Below are 22,734 nucleotides of genomic sequence, written 5' to 3'. Positions count from 1 at the left end.
GATAGCAGAATCACAGTGGCCAAACCAGCCTCACAGCCTCATAGATCAAGCAGTCATGTGAACAGTACATACTGTATGTAAACACCTCATCACAAATATTGTGTCATTTCAAATAGTTAGGACCTTTGTTAGGTCAATACCTCAGCAATATCTGCGTTGACGTTGCTTCTTCCTTTTGGTTTCCTTCGACCTTGGTGGATGAGGTCAGGACGGGTGGAGAAGGACAGGGAGTCAGGACAGGTGGAGAAGGACAGGGAGTCAGGACAGGTGGAGGAGGACAGGGAGTCAGGACAGGTGGAGGAGGACAGGGAGTCAGGACAGGTGGCGGACACTGACTGGCCCAGGTTCAGTTTGTCCTCCCTCTCCTGGCGTCACCTGTCGAAGCAGCCTGCTGTGAAGGTGTGATGGGAGCCCAGGTACCCTCCCCCGTAGGACAGGCCGAGACAGTGACGGGGCTCTGCAGCAAGGGCCACTTGCATGGAGATGGGTCCCTGGAGGGGCAGGGAGGAGCCCAGTCCTGAGGTCAGGCTGGAGAAGGAGGGGAAGGCTCCCTGAGAAACCGAGCCTGAAAGGAGCCCTGTGTGGTGGGACTGGAGGTAGTCCCGAGACCCAACAGGGCCCAGAGCCTGGGACTCGCCTAGCATGTGCAGATGGGAAACGGAAGTGGAGTGCTGGGTGAGGTGCTGCTGGTAGACGCCTGTCTGGAAGAGCAGCTGCTGGGATCCAGAAGAGGGTTGTATCAGGGTGGAGCAGGAGACTGTGGAGGGTGAGGGATGGGCCTGGGGTTGGAGAGGGCTCTGGCCAGACGGAGAGTTGGACTTGGATTTGTTGGCCTGTTTCACATCGTTGTCATGGGCACTAGAGAGAGGAAAACAGTGCAAATCATTACTTGACGACCTTTAGCTGATGGACATAAACATCAATATACTAAGGGTCAATGGTATTGACAGTATGAAAAAGCTGAAGAACATTAACCCACCACAACATGAGAAAAATGAAGGAAAAGTGCATACATGGGAAGAACACAACAAACAGGAACACTGCTCACTTTAGAAATGGCAGACGATAAAGGACGTTTAGGCAGATGGCAGTCGGCATGGTTCGTGGTCAGATGAATGTGTGTGTACAGCACGTTATGTAAAGCAGCAGTACAGTCTTACAGCAGCATCAGCTTCATGCACTGGGTGAGGTGGTCCCAGGAGTATCCGGTGAGCAGGTGGAGGACGGTGGTCCAGCTGGGGGTGATCTGGAGACAGATGCGGGACGCCGCGATGCAGGCTGCTGCCACCTGGGACGGCCGGAAGCCCAGGAAGGCATGGTCTGGGACACAGAGACACAGAGACACACACAGACCATCAGTATCAGTCACATATACTCAACAGCGAATGACCCCACTAAAGAGAAAATCTGTCTTGCCCCATTAAGACCACACACTGCTATCACTCTATAGACTTCCACTCCTAATCTCATCCTCACCTTGCAGTGAGACTTCTAGGAAGTAGTGTGTGTATTTGTCCATGAAGGCTTTGGTCTTGTTGAGGGAGGAGAGAGGCCAGCCGTTGTGCAGGTCTCCGTCCTGTACAGCAGCATGGAGGTAGTAGTCTATGAAGTGGGCCGGCGTGGGCATGCACAGGTTCCAGCCAAACGTCTCTAAGAGGAGGAGCTCCATCTTGACCAGGTCCTTCTTGCCCAGGGACAGGTTCAGACTGCACATGAAGCCCAGAGAGTTGAGCTGCTCCAGCTTCGGCACACGGTCCTCCTTCTCCTCAAACTTACCTGGAGTGGAAACAGTGTTATGGCAAGTGGTAGAACAGATGTCGTGGGTGGAGTGAGAAAATACTGAGTGTGCTCAAGAGAGTGCTTATAGATGTACAATTCCTAACATAATACAACCAATTCTATCCACAATTTCTAATTTCCTTGAAAGATATGCAACATTCACCGAAAGGCCAAACAGTACCTATATTCTTTATTTATATTTTTACAAGAGGGATCTTTCTAACGCTTTTCCGTTTGCAACATCATCCCCACAGCCCTTCCTCTCTCAGGGAGGTGCAGGGATAATCATTGTTCCACAACAGAAATCAGAAACAGCCCTAAACAATGAGACATCTCAATCTAAAACACGAATGTTGTCACTGTCCCTGCAACACTGTCCAAGGCAACTGTTCGCTGTTAGTCATAACGCCTACATCCTGATTCTCAGTCTATTCTCTAGAAGTCACCATTGTGATTCTTCTCTTGAACAACTTTAATTACTATGCAGGCCAGGGTTGTGGGTAACGCAGGCCTTCTGGTTTTTACACGTGATAAGTTCCCTTGCTGACTGACAGAGGTCTAGGGGGCCGGAGTGGGAGGGCCTCATACACACAGCTCACACTAAACACAATGCCTCAGACTAACCACACAGCTCACATTAAACACAATGCCTCAGACTAACCACACAGCTCACACTAAACACAATGCCTCAGACTAACCACACAGCTACAGACTTCTCCACTATCCCCACTTTCCTTTTCACATCAATTATGATTCAAAAACATAAAGCACGTGTAGTGGAAAACATTTAAATGCAGCTTTCTGTACAATAGCCGGGGCAAACAACCAAAATCTGGCCTTGTAAAGGAAGGATATTATAACTGAAGTACTCGTCACTACGTGTTCTAGGGGTAGTCTTTCTACTGCTCCATCTTTACCGGCTCTACTGTTAGTTGCTGTTTGCTTACTGGCTAGGAGGAGACAGGAGAGGGCAATGACGTAGAGCTGGCGGACTGCCACATCGTAGTTGTCCATAAACAGGTCCAGGAGGTAGACGGCCAGATGGCGAGCCGCCGGGCAAAGCTGGTAGCGGTTACTGAGGACAGCCAGCAGGTCCGAAAAATACCGTCGCATCCCGATCTGAGGGGAGTGGGCCTTGTAGGTGGGCAACTTCAGCTCCTAAGCAGAGGAAACAAGACAAATGAAAGGGACTAAAAACATTACAGACTGCACAGTTGAATTGAGTATACAGAAAACAAACAGCACTGTGTCAGGAGGCTTGGAAGCTTCTAGCTCTCACAGTCTCACGTCAGCATTAGACGTTCATCCATGTTTCTCAAACGTCAAATTTCTAAGTGTTTAAGGTTAAGTGTAGGCATTAACTCCGAATTGTTAAGGTTAGGGTTATGTTTAAGCATCAACTCCATATTCGTAAGGTTAGGCATTAACTCTGAATGGTTAAGGTTTGGGATAGGCTTAAAACAAAAATATCAAAAAACAACTGTCTATTGCTGGATTCAAAGGAAGATGCTTACGCCATCCCCTTCCACAAAGCCCTTAGCAAAACTGAAACCTACTTGAAGGTAACAGCACTCACTGTTGCCCCTAGTGGCCGGTTTCCACGTCATCTCCCGATGTCCTCAGACATGGATGGACGTCGAATACTGACTTGCATCACGGGTGACCTGGCCGATGGAAGAGCATGTGCCAAGGCTCCACTTTAAAATGTGAAGAAATGCCAAGAAATTGCAGCCCATTCTGGACCATGGGCCTAAAAGATTATTAAATATATTATGAGTTAGTTTGATATTTTTTGGAACTAAGAGATTTGTTTTTTTCCAATGCCCTCCAGACCCGTCGCCAGCTATAAAAGCCTCTTCTTCACGTAAATTGTTAGCGTTAATGTTGGAGGGAAATGAAATATTAAAATAACCCACTACCCTTTATTAAATATGTTATGGATCATTTATAAATATGCATCCCACAGACATCCATGTGAACAACCGCTCCTATTTCAGACCTGGAAACATAGACATAAATATCTCTATTTAATGCTGTGTCTGGCAAGGTCACTGTTGCTAGGCAAAGGAAGACACAGAGGATCCAAATGCAACTCTTTCATATATCTTCCATCTACAGTACCAGTCAAAGGTTTTAGAACACCTACTCATTCAAGGGTTTTTCTTTATTTTTACTATTTTCTACATTGTAGAATAATAGTGAAGACATTAAAACTATGAAATAACACATATGGAATCATGTATTAACCAAAAAGTGTTAAACAAATCAAAATATATTTTGTATTTGAGATTATTCAAATAGTCACCCTTTGCCTTGATGACAGCTTTGCACACTCTTGGCATTCTCTCAACCAGCTTCATGAGGTAGTCACCTGGAATGCATTTCAATTAACAGGTGTGCCTTCTTAAAAGTTAATTTGTGCAATTTCTTTCCTTCTTAATGCGTTTGAGCCAATCAGTTGTGTTGTGACAAGGTGGGGGGGGGTATACAGAAGATAGCCCTATTTGGTAAAATACCATATCCATATTATGGCAAGAACAGCTCAAATAAGCAAAGAGAAATGACAGCCCATCATTACTTTAAGACATGAAGGTCAGTCAATACGGAAAATGTCAAGAACTTTGAAGGTTTCGTCAAGTGCAGTCGCTAAAACCATCAAGCGCTATGATGAAACTGGCTCTCATGAGGACCGCCACAGGAATGGAAGATCCAGAGTGACCTCTGCTGCAGAGGATAAGTTCATTAGAGTTACCAGCCTCTTAAATTGCAGCCCAAATAAATGCTTCACAGAGCTCAAGTCACAGACACATCTCAACATCAACTGTTCAGAGGGGACTGTGTGACTCAGGCCTTACTAAAGGACACCAATAAGAAGAAGAGTGGTCCTCTGTAGCTCAGCTGGTAGAGCACGGCGCTTGTAACGCCAAGGTAGTGGGTTCGATCCCCGGGACCACCCATACACAAAAAAATTTATGCACGCATGACTGTAAGTTGCTTTGGATAAAAGCGGCTGCTAAATGGCATATTATTATTATTATTATTATTATAAGAGACCTGCTTGGGCCAAGAAACACGAGCAATGGACATTAGACCGGTGGATATTTGTCCTTTGGTCTGCAGTCCAAATTTGAGATTTTTGGTTCCAATGCCGTGTCTTTGTGAGACGCGGTGTGGGTGAACAGATGATCTCCACATGTGTATTTCCCACCGTAAAGCGTGGAGGAGGTGGTGTTATGGTGTGGGGGTGCTTTGCTGGTGACACTGTCTGTGATTTATTTAGAATTCAAGGCACACTTAACCAGCATGGCTACCACAGCATTCTGCAGCGATATGCCATCCCATCTGGTTTGGGCTTAGTGGGACTATCATTTGTTTTTCAACAGGACAATGACCCAACACACCTCCAGGCTGTGTAAGGGCTATTTTACCAAGGAGAGTGATGGAGTGCTGCATCAGATGACCTGGCCTCCACAATCCCCTGACCTCAACCAAATTGAGATGATTTGGGATGAGTCGGACCGCAGAGTGAAAGAAAAGCAGCCAACAAGTGCTCAGCATATGTGGGAACTCCTTCAAGACTGTTGGAAAAAACATTCCAGGTGAAGCTGGTTGAGAGAATGCAATGGACATTAGACATATGTGTTATTTCATAGTTTTGAAGAATCTCAAATATAAAATATATTTTGACTTGTTTAACACTTTTTTGGTTACTACATGATTCCATATGTCTTATTTCATAGTTTTGATGTCTTCACTATTATTCTACAATGTAGAAAATAGTACAAATAAAGAATAACCCTTGAATGAGTAGGTGTGTCCAAACTTTTGACTGGTACTGTATACATAGCTCATATTCAAGGAGTCTACTGTGAGTCTCCCATGGTTGTGCAAGCCCAGCCAGCCAGGCCATCTGGCTCCCTGTGGGTGAGGGGCTTGGGCCTGACCCTCTGAACACAGCCTTTTGTGGAGCACGGCTTTAATTTAGGGAACTCTACAGCTGCTTCTTGATCAGCTGAAGGCATGGTCTTGGTATTCTGCAACACGCCGTTCCAATTGGGTCAACATTCTCCTGTCTTCTAGGGTTGGGCGATATTTGCGGAGACCTCTTCTATGATATACTACTCCAAATATCGAGATATCCAATATAATCGTTTTGCACCATTAATGACTAGATAATTCTAGACTGGGCAATTTTTGTCATCTTATTTACGATATTATAGTCACATTCTCATTAAATAATCTTAGTATGTAATATTAGTTCTGATATTTCTTAATTTCGATTTTTTGGGATTTGTGCATACTGTTTTGAATTGTTAGGTATTACTGCACTGTTGGAGCTAGAAACATAAGCATTTCACTGCACCTTCGATAATATATGTTTACGCGACCAATACAATGGTCCAAAAGGCTTCTTAACAGCTTCTACCCCCAAGCCATAAGACTCCTGAACAGCTAATCATGGCTACCCAGACTATTTGCATTGTCCGCCCCACCCCACCCCCTCTGTTACGCTCCTGCTACTCTGTTTATTATCTATGCATAGTCACTTTAACTCTACCCACATGTACATATTACCTCAATTACCTCGATTAACCGGTGCACCCGGACATTGACTCGGTACCGGTACCCCCTGTATATAGCCTCCCTACTGTTATTTTACTACTGCTCTTTAATTATTTGCTATTTTTAACTTATCTATTTTTTTCTTAAAACTGCATTGTTGGTTAAGGGCTTGTAAGTAAGCATTTCACTCTAAGGTCTACACCTGTTGTATTCGGCTCATGTGGCAAATAAAATTTGATTTGTATGCCGAAGAAATAAGGCTTAGTTAATACATTTAGACTTATTTTTCAACATATCCTAACTGATAAAACTGCACCGTTTTTATTCGTAAAAGTTCAAATAAAATAAAATGTTATTTGTCACATGCGCCGAATACAACAGGTGTAGACCTTACCGTGAAATGCTTACTTACAAGCCCTTAACCAACAACGCAGTTAAGAAAAATAAAAGGTATGAAAAATATTTACTAAATAAAATAAAAAATAAAAAAGAGCAACAATAAAATAACAATAATAGAGCATAGTCTTGCACATCACAGTATAAGGTAAAGGGGCATACCTAGTCAGTTGTACAACTGAATGCATTCAACTGAAATGTGTCTTCCGCATTTAAACCAACCCCTCTGAATCAGAGAGGTGCGGGGGGCTGCCTCATATATAGTCTTGCACTTCACAATATATATCGTCAATGTCAAATATTACGATATTGGATAATATATCGGCACAATCCTATTCCACAACACGCAGTTCAAATTCGGTCAACATTCTCCTGTGCAGGATTCTCAGTATTTAATTTTCTCCGGGAGGAATTTCTCTAGGGCAGTGGGTGACATGTCTGAAAGATTCTGAAGGGTTTGATAACATCACACTTACAGGAAATTCTTGTCAAATTGTGAAATGGAATATATTAATGAATTGGTAATTCAAAATCGCTAATATTATTGTTCCACTTTCAATTGTTTTACTTCAACCTTGTGAACTGCATTATTGTGAAAATGCAATAAGCAGAGTGGCAATAAACTAAGCATACAACCTGGCAGAAGAAAACTGTTAGTCTGTCTTTATACAGAGAAGCGCTATTAATACATTCAACAGCCTTTGGTGAGCAGAGGCCTCCATAGCAACGGTCTGTGGGAAATAATGGTTTGAGCCCTTTATCATACAGTCACCCTGGAGATGCATCAAAGCCCTCGTCAAAAACCATCCTTGTGAAAAGTACCTGGTTTAGCTCTAATGCATCCATTTGCTGAAATATTTATTCCATGAAGCAAATAGGTTTTGCCTGTCAAATTCTATATCTGAATAGCTGCTGATGAAATCAGATCTCTCCAGTAGTTGCCAGCTTGTAAATGGTTTCAAACTAGGACAAGGGTGGTGCAAGTGTAAACTTCAAAGTTCTGGAGATTGCATTCCTTCACGATGACCAAGTAATGTCAGCATAAAGTCGCGCATCACTTCAGCCCCATTATCTTTCGTTGCACTTCAGCCCCATTATCTAGCTACTGGGTAACAGGCAGGACAAGAGGGACTTCAGATCTAACCAGGGGCGCAACTTTGGTTTTAGAAGTGGGGGGGGACATTATTATTTTTTAATCCAGGCGGATAAACACTCCAAACAGCCTACCTGACGCTCGGAGGAGTACGCATGGTCCTAAAGCACACCGTTGCCTCATTTTGTATCACATTCCAATGATAAAACTGGGTGTGGGGGGAGGCAAATATGCCCCCGTCCCCAGTGAAAGTTGCACCCCTGGATCTAACAACTGAGTCTTTGGCAAGAGCGCAATATCCTAAAATCAAACGCTCCACATACAGCCAAAAAGCTTCCACTTAGCAGCTCCTACAGGAAGTGGGCATGATATACAGCCGGGCCATAAACAGGAGACAAACATATACAGCCAGACAGAGCCAACAGGCTGAGTAGAGTCGTCAGGTCCTCCGTGCTCTCTAATCCAGTCAACACAGACCATTACAGTCTGCCCTGAACGAACCTCCTCCACCCATTAACCCACTTCACAGATCTTCTCTCAGCTCAGCTGGCTGCATCAGCTCATTTGCCCAGCATTTGCACACAATAGCGCGGCCAATATGACTAATTACAATTTAAGATGACCGATCAATACATCTCTATTTGAAGCCTTCTTTGGGTTTATTATTGTTCGCAAACATTAATTGTCAATCCCTGATGGATGGTGGAAATCCTGAACTACAAAATATAATGGGTCAGATAAGTGCATCTATATGTCTTATTGAAATACATAAGATGGCTGCGTTTAGACAGCCACCACAAATCTGATATTTTTTTCAGATCTGAAAAATATCTGATGTGAAAAGATCTGGGCTGCCTGTCTAAACCCAGCCAATTGTTACCCTGGCTGTGGCAGAGGTTCTGTTAACCAGACAGGGAAACCACCTCAAGCGTTATTGTTTAAGCCCAAGCCTCAGGGGGGACATTTCACACCTCAGCATCAAAGACAGTAAGTAGAACAGGAATAGATGAACTCACTACTGTCAAATAAAATACACACACGTCATTTTCTGATGGTATTTGTGTAATTCAACTAAGCACCTTGTTTGTTGTGGATAAAAACGATTAGGCTGCAAGAGACATCAGAGAATCAGAATGAGACGTTCACCTTTATTCGTAGAGACTGGTGGATGTCTGCAGCGAGCTGGCTCGTCCACCACTGCCTCTCCTGCTCCATCTTGCCAGTGGTGAGTTGTGCCCACTGTCCACCCTGAGTAAAACATCAAAACAGTGCCAAGAAACACATTAGATCCCCGTCTGATCTACATCAATGATATCATCTCATTCATCAAGGCAAACTTTGGGAAACTGACAGGTTTAACTTGAACTGCTGTATGATTTAACGTGTTGCAGCAAAAATAATGCACTTAAACTGACTTCTCAGATTTTGTTCAGTTTAAGTAGGGTCGCCAGCCTAGTGTGCCCTAGTATGTGAGCACTCATTGAGTTCAGATACCAGATGCTATAGCGTATTGCTTATTGTACAACAGTTTTCATTACACTTTGGTCATTCAATAAATATGTAGGCTAGCCTACAACACAGAAATGTAATTTAAAAAGCGAGCACCTCACATTCGCCATCTGTATTGCACAAGGCATGCTCATGTTCGGATAGATTGTTTATATTCGTGCACATAAATTGCTACTAATCTACCACGCGTGGCAATTCACCTCGCCGCACTAGAAAGTTATGGTGACCAATCGGATATTTCTGAGAATTATTCTACACATGAATGTACAACAGTATATACTGGAAAGAGGTTGGAATGGTGACAACGTGCAAAGCTATTCACATGCTGGACTTGTAGGCTAGTATCCACTAAAACGTTACCTTTCAACCTGCTTTTACCACTGCAACACTCCCGAAGTCCCGACCCCTTTGTTTCAGACCAGCAGCATTCTGAGATTAAAATCTTCGCCGACAGTTTCCCTACACCTTTAAACACCTCCAACAACAGAAAAATAACAGAAAAATAATCAACTCCAAGTCTAATCGTCACAGATCCATGAACTCAAAGCCAAAGACTGGTATGTTGAGTTAGTTTTTTCTTCTCTCGACGCCCCTCTTTCACCCCGTTCCCGTCACCTCAATGGAACCTGGTCAGAAAACCACACGCTGTTCCCCCTGTTGGTACCGTGGAGGAAAACTTGAATGGGGAGGGTTTTGCATGTAAAGACAGCGCCCCCAGACAGCATTCAACTAAAATCAACTTCTGGTGGATATTCTATGTAACATCTATATTATACTTGTACATTATTACAGGATTTGAACTTCGTGTTTTATATTCCGGGAAGATCAGGGCAGGCCTGTTTGAAATTACAGCATTAAGGCTATTGTTTTTGAATGATGCATGATGGTGGTGCAGGTCCTATAGTCCTTCTGGACAAACTCATAATAATAATACTTTAAAATAATAATCTATAGCCTATATTTTGTGAACTAGAGAAATTACACCAAAACCATGTGTCAGTACAATCAGATCCACCATGTAGAACAATGGCATTGACCACAGTGTGATCCTTATGCAATCTCTCTGTTTGACCAACAGGTGGCAAGTGAACTCAAGTGCTAGATGTTTGCCATGTATCAATTTTCGTCAGCCTGGACCATAGAGAACGATAGAGGCCTCTAGTGGCCAAAAGGTCTTATTAGCATGGGCAGCGCCGTTGACGGCTTCCACCATTTTAATGTAGTCCAACTTCATTGGCTGATCCCTCCTGGTGACCCTGTTGGAGTCATGTCCAACCGGGTCATCAGGAGGGATCAGCCAATCGTGAAGAAGAAAATGGAGTACTTTAAAATGGAGATAGCCTCAATGATATTTTCAACCTCTCCCTGACCCAGTCTGTAATACCTACACGTTTCAAGCGAACGACCATAGTCCTGGTGCCCAAAAACGCCAAGGTAACCTGTTTAAATGACTATCGCCCTGTAGCTCTCACATCTGTAGCTCTCACATCTGTAGCCATGAAATGTTTTGAAAGGCTGGTCATGGCTCACATCAACACCATCATCCCAGACACCCTGGACCCACTCCAATTCGCATACCGCCCCAACAGATGATGCAATCTCTATTGCACTCCACACTGCCCGTTCCCACTTAGACAAGAGGAACACCAATGTGAGCATGCTGTTCATCGACTACAGCTCAGCGTTCGACACCATAGTTCCCTCCAAGCTCATCACTAAGCTAAGGACCCTGGGACTGAACACCTCCCTCTGCAACTGGATCCTGGACTTCCTGACGGGCCGCCCCCAGGTGGTGAGGGTAGGCAACAACACTTCCACCACGCTGATCCTCAACACTGGGGCCCCTCAGGGGTGCGTGCTCAGTCCCCTCCTGTACTCCCTGTTCACCCACGACTGTGTGGCCGCGCACGTCTCCAACACCATCATTAAGTTTGCAGACTACACAACGGTGGAAGGCCTGATCACAGACGATGATGAGACAGCATATTAGGAGGAGGTCAGAGACCTGGCAGTGTGGTGCCAGGACAAAAACCTCTCCCTCAACGTCAGCAAGACAAAGGAGCTGATCGCGGACTACAGGAAACGGATGGCCGAGCGAGTCCGCCCCCATTCACATCGACAGGGCTGTAGTGGAGCAGGACATCACTAAGGATCTATCATGGTCCACACACACCAACACAGTTGTGAAGAAGGTACGACAAGGCCTCTTCCCCCTCAGGAGGCTGAAAAGATTTGGCATCAGATCGTCTAAAAGTTCTACAGCTGCACCATTGAGAGCATCTTGACTGGCTGCATCACCGCCTGGTATGGCAACTGTTCGGCATCCGACCGCAAGGCGCTACAGAGGGTAGTGCGTAAGGCCCAGTACATCATTGGGGATAAGCTCCCTGCCATCCAGGACCTCTATACCAGGCGGTGTCAGAGGAAAACCCAAGTCATAGACTGTATTTTCTTTCTCTCTGCATTGTTGGGAAGGGCCCGCAAGTAAGCATTTCACTGTTGTTTACGAATGTGACAAATAACATTTGATTCAATTTTTTTATTTGATTTGAATGGCGCTGCCCATGCTGTCACAGATGCTATAATGGCACAGATACAAAGATGAGTCCTCTGTCTATCTCTATGGCCTGGACATACTATACACTATACATAGAGACACTTTCATGCTATTGCTGAGTGAGTGGTCATATGTGTGTTTGTATGTGTGTTTGTTTTCTATGATTGCACAGTTGAATTATGTCTGCTGCCATTTAAGCCTAAACATTTATGATCTGTAGGGTTATGTTTCTTGCATTTTCCATTTGCTCAGGTTGGCATAATGTGATGCAATTTGTTCTCGTTTTATTTGTTTAGAAGAGTCAAAGAACGAAAAGAAAAGAAAAGAAAGAAAGCAAACTAATAAAGGAGTGAAGAATGGAATAAAGAGCCTGTGCTTCACTACAGGGCCAGACCCCTACAGTCACCCCCAGACAGGGTAGAGCTTCACTACAGGGCCAGACTCCTACAGTCACCCCCAGACAGGGTAGAGCCTTACTACAGGGCCAGACCCCTACAGTCACCCCCAGACAGGGTAGAGCTTCACTACAGGGCCAGTCCCCTACAGTCACCCCAGACAGGGTAGAGCTTCACTACAGGGCCAGACTCCTACAGTCACCCCAGACAGGGTAGAGCCTTACCACAGGGCCAGTCCCCTACAGTCACCCCCAGACAGGGTAGAGCCTTACTACAGGGCCAGACTCCTACAGTCACCCCAGACAGGGTAGAGCCTTACCACAGGGCCAGACTCCTACAGTCACCCCAGACAGGGTAGAGCCTTACCACAGGGCCAGACTCCTACAGTCACCCCCAGACAGGGTAGAGCCTTACCACAGGGCCAGACTCCTACAGTCACCCCAGACAGGGTAGAGCCTTACCACAGGGCCAGACTCCTACAGTCACCCCCAGACAGGGTAGAGCCTTACCACAGGGCCAGACTCCTACAGTCACCCCAGACAGGGTAGAGCCTTACCACAGGGCCAGACTCCTACAGTCACCCCAGACAGGGTAGAGCCTTACCACAGGAGGTTGGTGGCATCTTAATTGGGGAGGACGGACTCGTGGTAATGGCTGGAGCGGAATGGGTGGAATGGTATCGAATACGTCAAACACATGGTTTCCATGTGTTTGACGCCATTCCATTTGCTCCGTTCCAGCCATTATTATGAGCCGTCCTCCCCTCAGCAGCCTCCACTGAGCCTTACACAAACACACAAGTTAGCACCGGAGTGTTACAGTTGATCCTTGTTGATCTGCAGGGACTGGGGCTATGCACACCACAGACATCTAGCAGAGTGGGCCTTTAGCACACAAAGCTATACCAGATAGCTTGTTAAAATGCACTGTATTCCATACCACTAAAATTGTTTGGAGCTGCCATGGGGTGGTAAATTTGACTGAATGTCCATTTCCTGTCCTCTTGGTATGGTAGTGTCCCAGCAGGGAAGTTTGGCACAGCACCATGACACATTTATCACAGGGGGATTTCTCAACTGCTGAATCATGATCTCACAGCAGCGCTGTTACAACTGTGTCAATAAGACAAAACTTTCAAAAATGGTGTGAGCTTCATTCTAAAAGAATGAACACTTATACTCTAGCTGTCAAAGTTAATGTATGTATTAGGTGCCCACTATGTGCTCTTCTGTATAAATTAACTATTACAGAAACTAAAATCAAAAGTTTTATGGAACATTTTAGGTTCCTCCCATTAGCACTACATGCAGTTTCCCCACCATCAAATGACCATTCAACCATTCCATTCAGAGGAGCCATTTAGTGGCCACAGCCCTATCTCCCCGATGATAGTGTTATGGGGCTGCAGCGGCTATATTTAGCCAGCCCTGTGACTGTGAGTAAACTGGCCATGCTAGGTGGATTCCAGTGGCATGCTCAGCTCCAGCACAACCCATCCAGCACCTGCTGCTAGAGCTTACTGCCAGGCCGTCGTCTCAGCTCCCGCTGGGCCAGGACCACATTGGGCCAGGACCACATTGGGCCAGGCCAAACCTCAAAAAGAAGAGAAAAGAAGGTCATCCAGTCATCCATTTATTTTGGATGGTGAAGAGAAGGTTGGCGTAGTTAATTTTGTTTTGATTTCTATTTTTTGTTACATTTGAGATGTCTAGACATTTAAAGACCTGTGGTTCTTTGGTTTCAGGTTTTGTCGGAGGAGGATTTGACTGGAATTTTCTCCGGGCTGGGCTGTAGGATCTGTTCATAGGGCTCAGGCTGTGGTTCTCCTCACAGCTGACATGACATGATGGGGGGGGCTTCTTCTGCCCCACATCAAGGTATCTGTAGATGTCTTACTGGAAGTGCCAGGTCAGGTCTCACTTTCACAGACACTTTCTTAAGCACTGCCATCTACAAACACACGGTCAGTGGAGAATACCTTCAAGTCAGATCAGATGCATGTGCAGGCCTTCAGAATCTCACTTAACTAATAACTACGAGGATTTTCACAAGACTGACAGAGGTTTCATAGATAATGTAGATGTTATACATTTATTGTTAAATACCTTGATACATTTTATTTTATACTATGCAGCACAGATTTGTTACATAAAAATAGAATACAAAAGTTAGATAAACAAAACCAGATTCAAAACGGTGTAATTACATGTTAGGATGTATTTAGGCTACATTTCATTTAAAGGCATCATTGTGTAAAACCCAAAGTTTTCTTTTTCTTTCTTTCTGTAGTTCTGATTTAGGTGTCTACTGAATCAAGCTTTGAACACTGAAGAACTATTAAGGCTGTGACTTGGACGGCATCCTTCACTGCATTTAAAAGAGAGAGCATTGTGACAGTAGGGCTATGTTGGAAAGGACCTTTCCATGGGATATTATCGAGGGGGAGGAGGAGGATGATGGGACTTTGACGCCAACTGATGACGTCAGTGATTCGACTAGTTCCTACCGCACTATGTTCACTAAGTGATTTTGGTGAGGTAGAAGAACCAAAAGACATACCATCTCCTGAGCCCCAACCTCTAGACTCAGCCCGCTAACACCGTCTGCTGAGCCCCAACCTCTAGTCCCAACCCCGCTAACAACATCTGCTTAGCCCCAACCTCTAGTCCCAGCTCCGTTAACACCGTCTCCTGAGCCCCAACCTCTAGTCCCAACCCTGTTAACACCGTGTCCTAACCCCCAACCTCTAGTCCCAACCCTGTTAACACCGTGTCCTGAGCCCCAACCTCTAGTCTCAGCCCGCTAACACCGTCTCCTAACCCCCAACCTCTAGTCCCAACCCTGTTAACACCGTGTCCTGAGCCCCAACCTCTAGTCTCAGCCCGCTAACACAGTCTCCTAACCCCCAACCTCTAGTCCCAGCTCCGTTAACACCATCTGCTGAGCCCCAACCTCTAGTCTCAGCCCGCTAACACAGTCTCCTAACCCCCAACCTCTAGTCCCAGCCCGCTAACACCGTCTCCTAACCCCCAACCTCTAGTCCCAGCCCGCTAACACCGTCTCCTAACCCCCAACCTCTAGTCCCAGCCCGCTAACACAGTCTCCTAACCCCCAACCTCTAGTCTCAGCCCGCTAACACAGTCTCCTAACCCCCAACCTCTAGTCCCAGCCCGCTAACACCATCTGCTGAGCCCCAACCTCTAGTCTCAGCCCGCTAACACAGTCTCCTAACCCCCAACCTCTAGTCCCAACCCTGCTAACACCGTCTCCTAACCCCCAACCTCTAGTCCCAGCCCGCTAACACCGTCTCCTAACCCCCAACCTCTAGTCCCAGCCCGCTAACACAGTCTCCTAACCCCCAACCTCTAGTCCCAACCCTGTTAACACAGTCTCCTAACCCCCAACCTCTAGTCCCAGCCCGCTAACACAGTCTCCTAACCCCCAACCTCTAGTCCCAGCCCGCTAACACAGTCTCCTAACCCCCAACCTCTAGTCCCAGCCCGCTAACACCGTCTCCTAACCCCCAACCTCTAGTCCCAACCCGCTAACACCGTCTCCTAACCCCCAACCTCTAGTCCCAGCCCGCTAACACAGTCTCCTAACCCCCAACCTCTAGTCCCAGCCCGCTAACACCGTCTCCTAACCCCCAACCTCTAGTCCCAGCCCGCTAACACCGTCTCCTAACCCCCAACCTCTAGTCCCAGCTCCGTTAACACAGTCTCCTAACCCCCAACCTCTAGTCCCAGCCCGCTAACACCGTGTCCTGAGCCCCAACCTCTAGTCCCAGCCCGCTAACACCGTCTCCTAACCCCCAACCTCTAGTCCCAGCCCGCTAACACAGTCTCCTAACCCCCAACCTCTAGTCCCAGCCCGCTAACACAGTCTCCTAACCCCCAACCTCTAGTCCCAGCCCGCTAACACGTCTCCTAACCCCCAACCTCTAGTCCCAGCCCGCTAACACCGTGTCCTAACCCCCAACCTCTAGTCCCAGCCCGCTAACACAGTCTCCTAACCCCCAACCTCTAGTCCCAGCCCGCTAACACCGTCTCCTAACCCCCAACCTCTAGTCCCAGCCCGCTAACACCGTCTCCTAACCCCCAACCTCTAGTCCCAGCCCGCTAACACCGTCTCCTAACCCCCAACCTCTAGTCCCAGCCCGCTAACACCGTCTCCTAACCCCCAACCTCTAGTCCCAGCCCGCTAACACAGTCTCCTAACCCCTGACCTCTAGTCCCAGCCCGCTAACACTGCCTTCACCTCAAGTTAGTGATGTTGCTCTACTGCTTGAGCCCTCTATAACCAACCTGACAGAGGAGGGGAAGAGTACAGGTAAAACATCGGATGAAACTTCTGCATCCAAAAAACAGGATCCCTTAAGTGGCTGCCACCCTTCTCCCCTCAACCCAGATTCACCTGAAACACTATTTTGATCCAAGGTAAACCAATACAACCTGGACAAGGGACGATAACACAATTGGCAGACAGCCAAACAAGGTTTCCACAACACAGAGAGGGTCCCAGTATCTGTGGTACTGAAAGTAAACTCCTTAGCAGACACCCCGTGGAGGGTAACCCTAACCCTAACGCTGTGGAGGGTGGTCAGGAGGAGGGGTGGGAGGGGTTGGACTGCACGGAGTCTAGCTACAAAGAGGAGCAGACGGAGCTGTCACTCAGAGCCAGGAATAGAAAAGCGCCTGCAAGCTGCATCTCGACACTCAGGAGCTGCAGTCAGGAATCCCGGCATGTTGTTATTCAGAGTGTTCCCTCGCAACTGGGCAGCAACACCAACGACAGAGCCTTCCCGGATCCCAGAGCTTGCCAACGGACAGCCAGGAAGACGCCTGGAGATCCAGACCGCTCCCTCAGCAACACTGTAGAAGCACCCGGCGGCTCCACGGAGCTCCACAAGACTGCAGTGAAACATCCACCATGACCACCAAGTTCTACAGAGCTGACAGAGACCTGGCCTTCAGCAAACACTACTGCCCCCAGGCAGACTACTTGGATGTCTACAACTCCAGCTGTAGGTCCTCGACCCAGCCGTCTACAGTCAGCGACTGGTCAGAAGATGATATCTCCCTCCAGCTGTCCTCGGCTGTGTCAGCTAACATCCAAAGCACAACAGCATGCTCAGAAACGGGCAGCTTCGAATGCATTGATGTGGCTATGGAAAACCAGGGGGAGGTGTACAGAGGGGGGACGAAAACCGTTCCCAAGAGGCAAATCCAACTCAAGAGACGGGACACGGCGGAATCACAAGACAGCGATAAGGGTGAGGTGACAGATGAAGGCCGATGTACACTCTGTACAGCCAGCCACCGCAGGGACGTGTTCATGCGTCAGCACAGCACCCCGGCTGCCTTTCACCAGGAGTCACATGGGATGGAGTCGGAGAACAGGACAGCTCAGGCAGAGCGAAAGCAGAGGCTCCAGAAGTCCATGTCCCTGGACGAGACCTCCACAAAAACCAAAATGGCCTCGTGTATCATCAAGAGTGTCCTGTCAAAGAAGATGCAGTACGAGCAGAATCTGCTAAACTCTGAAGTAAAGGAAGCCTTTGCACCTGTAGAGGTCCAGAATAGCGTTAAGGACTGTCACCGGAACCCTCTGGCAGCCAAAGAGAACAACACAACTGATATGAGCTCTGTTGATTCACATAGACAGTGTAACTCGATCCAATACCATCAGGTTGCAAGTGCCAAAACACACCAAAAGCTGCTTTACAAACAGAACTCAATTTCTCTGGTGAGCAGTTTTGGAGGGTCTGAGTTTCAGAGCACCACTCTGGAGAGTGTGGAAATAGAACGGCAAAACCCCAGGGATGGGGCTCTGTCGTACGCTGACCAGAGCCCAGGGCACAGACTATCCTGTGACTCAGCAAAAGGCAAAAACTGGAGCACATGTGGTTCAAGTAGATCTGGAGGCAAACAGGCTCCAGTGAAAAACACACCAGAGGAATGCAACAGAGGGGAGGGGGTCCATAAACAACAGAACCCGCTGCCTAAGGCACTACAGAGGACTGATACATTCTGGGGCAGTCAAGACAGTCAGCAGCCACTAATTTGTGAAGGTGTATCAGGAAAGGAGATAGAGACAGGGGACAGGGGATATGTACAGTTCCTGGGACAGTCTGGAAACATGGGGACAGTTAAAGACATTGCTCCGGTGCATGTTGTGAGGGATGTGAGGAGGCTGGTGAAAAATACCTACAACCGGTCTTTCAAAAACGTAGGGGACACTGTTTTGGGACAAGAGGACAGCCACCCATCCTTCTATCAGCAGTCTGCGTATGACCAGGTCAGCCACGGACAGGCCTGTGGGGTCGGAGCAGCCAGGCCTGATGAAAAGCTGTTTGTGAAGAAGGTGTCCCCACCGGCACCGCTGAAGGTTGTGAACACAGCTTTACTTTACACCGCCCCAAAGGGATATGTAACCAAAGCCACAGCTCTCCGTGAATCACAAGACAGAATTTCTAACACTGGATTTACAAATATCACACCCCAAAGCCTTGCAAAGCCTTTTGGGAGAAGAGATAGCCAACCTCATATCAACCAATCTGATTCAACGTCAAAATACCCAAACAGAGCAGAGATACCCCGGCAGACCTGGTCTTCTGTGGAGCTCCCTAGTAAGTCTAATCAGCGACAGTGTGAAAGGACAGACACGACCAATGAAAAACAGAAATCACCACAAGCAACTGCCACAAATAGTTTTACTGCAGTTCCAACGTATTACACATCAGCAGCATACTTGTACCAGCCAAAACCGTATCAGTGTTCCAGTGTCAAGGATACCAGCCAAAATCAGGGCCTACCTCCCAGATCCCAGACTCAGACTACCCTCGCTTGCACACCTTCGCCTGCCTGCGTACAGCTCAACACCACCAGCCAAAATCAGGGCCTACCTCCCAGATCCCAGACTCAGACTACCCTCGCTTGCACACCTTCGCCTGCCTGCGTACAGCTCCACACCACTGGGACTCCACAGACGCTGATGTCTTCCTTCTTTTATCCAGCTAACCCAATGAGCTACCACACAATCCAAACCCATGAAGGAAAGATGGGTTTCATACAGGCCCCTGTACTGATGCAGCCTTCACTTCAAAACGTGCCTATCCAACTGCTGAGTGGAGAAAAATACGTCCCCCTTCAGCCAGCCGGGAATGGAGTAATCAAAATGCCCTCCCCAGAAACACAACAACAGCAGTACCTGTGCAGCACACAGGGTTTCATGGCCCCGTTGAGCACAGAGTACCTGCAGGGCAGTGCAGGCCTGGTGTACCCTGAGATGGCTGGAGGTCAGGTTTACGGACGGGGCCCCCGACACATGCTGATCGACCCGGAGACAGGGAGATGTTTCTACGTCGACGTTCCCCAACATCCCCCTCAGCCACATCGCAAGATACTGTTCGATCCAGAGACCTGCCAGTTTGTGGAGGTGCTGCTGCCACAGCAGACAGTCCCTACTGCAGTACTGCCACCAGTGTATGCAATGCCCTGCCACTCACTGCAATTCCCAGCCATGCACACGCCACAGTGCTTCTCTGTTCAGGCTCATCCACAGGAGATGCCTCACACAGGGCCCTGAGACTGCTAGTGGACTGCAATAGCAGAACACTACCACATGACTGCACACTGCGCTGTCCACGGAGTATGGACTGTGATGGTAGGCTGCCCAAGGTGATAGATCAGACAGTCTTAGCTACATGCTGTCAGGTTGAGTAAATCTTGGGTATCAATCGTAGTCGTTAAAGTCAGTGTCTCATCTCTGATTCTCTGAGACTCCTGACAATACCGATTAAGATTATAACTACCGGGACTTATACATCATCATATATCTGAGTGAGAGAACAGAGGGCAGCTAATGTACTTCAGAAAGTATTCATGCCCCTTGACTTATTCCACATTTGGTTGTGTTACAGCCTGAATTCAAAATGGATGAAAATATTATTTTTTTCTCAACCATATACACACACACACAATACCCCATAATGACTAAATGAAAACATGTTTTTAGACATTTGTGCTAATTTATTGAAAATGAAATACAGAAATATATCATTTACATAAGTATTTACACCCCTGAGTCAATACATGTCAGAATCCCCTTTGACAGCAATTAGAGCTGTGAGTCTTTCTGGGTAAGACTCTAAGAGCTTTTCACACCTGGATTGTACAACATTTGACCATTATTCTTTTCAAATTCTTCAAGCTCTGTCAAATTGGTTGTTGATCATTGCTAGACAACCATTTTCAGGTCTTGCCATAGATTTTCAAGTAGATTTAAGTCAAAACTGTAACTCGGCCACTCAGGACCATTCACTGTCTTCTTGGTAAGCAACTCCAGTGTAGGTTATTGTCCTGCTGAAAGGTGAATTCATCTCCCAGTGTCTGGTAGAAAGCAGACTGAACCAGGTTTTGCCTGTGCTTAGCTCCATTCCGTTTCTTTTTTATCCTGATAAACTCCCCAGTCCTTAACGATTACAAGCATACCCATAACATGATGCTGCCACCAGTATGCTTGAAAATATGGAGCGTGGTACTCGGTAATGTGTTGCATTGGATTTGCCCCAAACATAACACTTTGTATTCAGGACAAAAAGTGAATTGCATTGCCACATTTGTTGCAGTATTACTTTAGTGCCTTGTTGCAAACAGGATGCATATTTTGGAATATTTGTATTCTGTACAAGCTTCCTTCTTTTCACTCTGTCAATTAGGTTAGTATTGTGGAGTAACTACAATGTTGTTGATCCATCCTCAGTTTTCTCTTATCACAGCCATTAAACTCTGTAACTGTTTTAAAAGTCACCATTGGCCTCATGGTGAAATCTCTGAGCGGTTTCCTTCCTGTCTGGCAACTGAGTTGGGAAGGACGCCTGTATCTTTGTAGTGACTGGGTATATTGATACAGCATCCAAAGTGTAATTAATAACTTCACCATGCTCAAAGGGATATTCAATGTAAAAAAAAAAATGTTTTGTTGTTTTGAAAAACTTCCTGGTCTTTGTGGTTTAATCTGTGTTTGAAATTCACTGCTCGACTGAGGGACCTTACAGATAATTGTATGTGTGGGGTACAGAGATGAGGTTGTCATTCAAAAATCATGTTAAACACTATTATTGCACACAGAGCGAGTCCATGCAACTTATTATGTGACTTGCTAAGCACATTTTTACTATTTAAGGTATTTAGGCTTGCCATAACAAAGGGGTAGAATACTTATTGACTCAAGACATTTCAGCATTTTTTATTTCTAGTAATTTGTACAAATTTAGAGAAACATAATCCCACTTTGATACAATGGGGTATTGTGTGTAGGCCCGTGAAAATAATCTACATTTAATCAATTTTAAATTCAGGCTGTAACACAACAAAAAGTGGAATAAATCAAGGGGTGTGAATAAAGGCACTGGTTCCTTGAACCCTCCTATTCCCTTTCCTATTGACAATGTGTATTTGTGGGCAGATACTTGATGATCTTTTACTCATTTTCTAACATAAACAATTTTTTTTTTTTTTGTGGTAATGTTTGCCATGTATAGTTGTGTAATATAGATAAAACACATTCTTAACACAGATTATATTTTTCCAAATTTCAAAGGAGAAACGTAGAAATTCGATTGCTAGTGGTTGATTTTTTTTTTTTACACTGAGTGAAACGTTTTCTAAAAATAACAACAAAGCTTGATAGGATCACATTTTTCCTTCATAAAGCTTTTGTTGTCTTTTCCATCTCACCATTGTTTGCTTGAGGAGCGAGGCCTGAACAAAACGAGAGGGCAGCTGTCGTCAGATTACAAACTAATCGCCAGGGCAGACTGCAATGGGCACTATTGACAGAGACCTTGGCAGACAAAGGCTCAGGGTGTAATGTGGATGGGAAATTTCAATTCAACATCTTTCATCATGTCTAAGTGAAATCAATCATGAACAGTCATAAAGATACGGATCCTGTGCTTCCTTGATAGATCAATAGATCCTAGACTCTTGGTTTGCGCCTTTTTAGAATCACTTCTAGAGGTCACACCCGTGTCACAGTCTTCCAATATGTGCAGTGTTGTTTCATGGTCTCTCTCAGTTAATACTACAGTACAATTGACTTGACATAGAAGCCTGTGGGTTTTCTTCCTTATGGCACTTTTTTTGTCAGATTGTAAATCTGTTCATCGACAGCTCTACTCTCATTAGTCTGTTTTGACATGTTATTGTAACACTTAATAATGTAAACAAACATTTGACAGTCAAACATAGGAACGCTTTCCTTAATTGTACTTTAGTTTTATATCATAAATGTTTTGCATTACCTCACACCTGTTTGAGTTCCGATCATCAGAAGAGATACACTATCATTACTTAGACAATAAAGACTGCTAATGTTGTCTCTGCTTCTTCAATACTGTCTACATACAAGTATAAGGTCAGTACGCATCTGAATATATG

At 46.0% G+C, this 22,734-nt stretch overlaps 1 protein-coding gene across 1 annotated transcript; it reads right to left on the bottom strand.

Moving 5' to 3' along the window:
• Positions 1-371: 371 nt before the first annotated feature.
• LOC311142669 (cyclin-J-like) lies at positions 372-9,046 on the bottom strand (the record flags this gene model as incomplete). The annotated part of the gene is made up of 5 exons (XM_084178324.1): positions 372-858; positions 1,161-1,320; positions 1,477-1,776; positions 2,727-2,937; positions 8,978-9,046. The coding sequence occupies 5 exons, from the start codon at positions 9,044-9,046 to the stop codon at positions 372-374; spliced, it is 1,227 nt and encodes a 408-aa protein (XP_084034450.1).
• Positions 9,047-22,734: the final 13,688 nt, after the last annotated feature.

The sequence above is a fragment of the Coregonus lavaretus genome, assembly GCF_964263955.1.
Source record: "Coregonus lavaretus genome assembly, chromosome: 15".
Classification (NCBI taxonomy): domain Eukaryota; kingdom Metazoa; phylum Chordata; class Actinopteri; order Salmoniformes; family Salmonidae; genus Coregonus; species Coregonus lavaretus.
The sequence above is the reverse complement of the archived record's forward strand: the minus strand, read 5'-3'. Positions and strand labels throughout refer to the sequence as shown.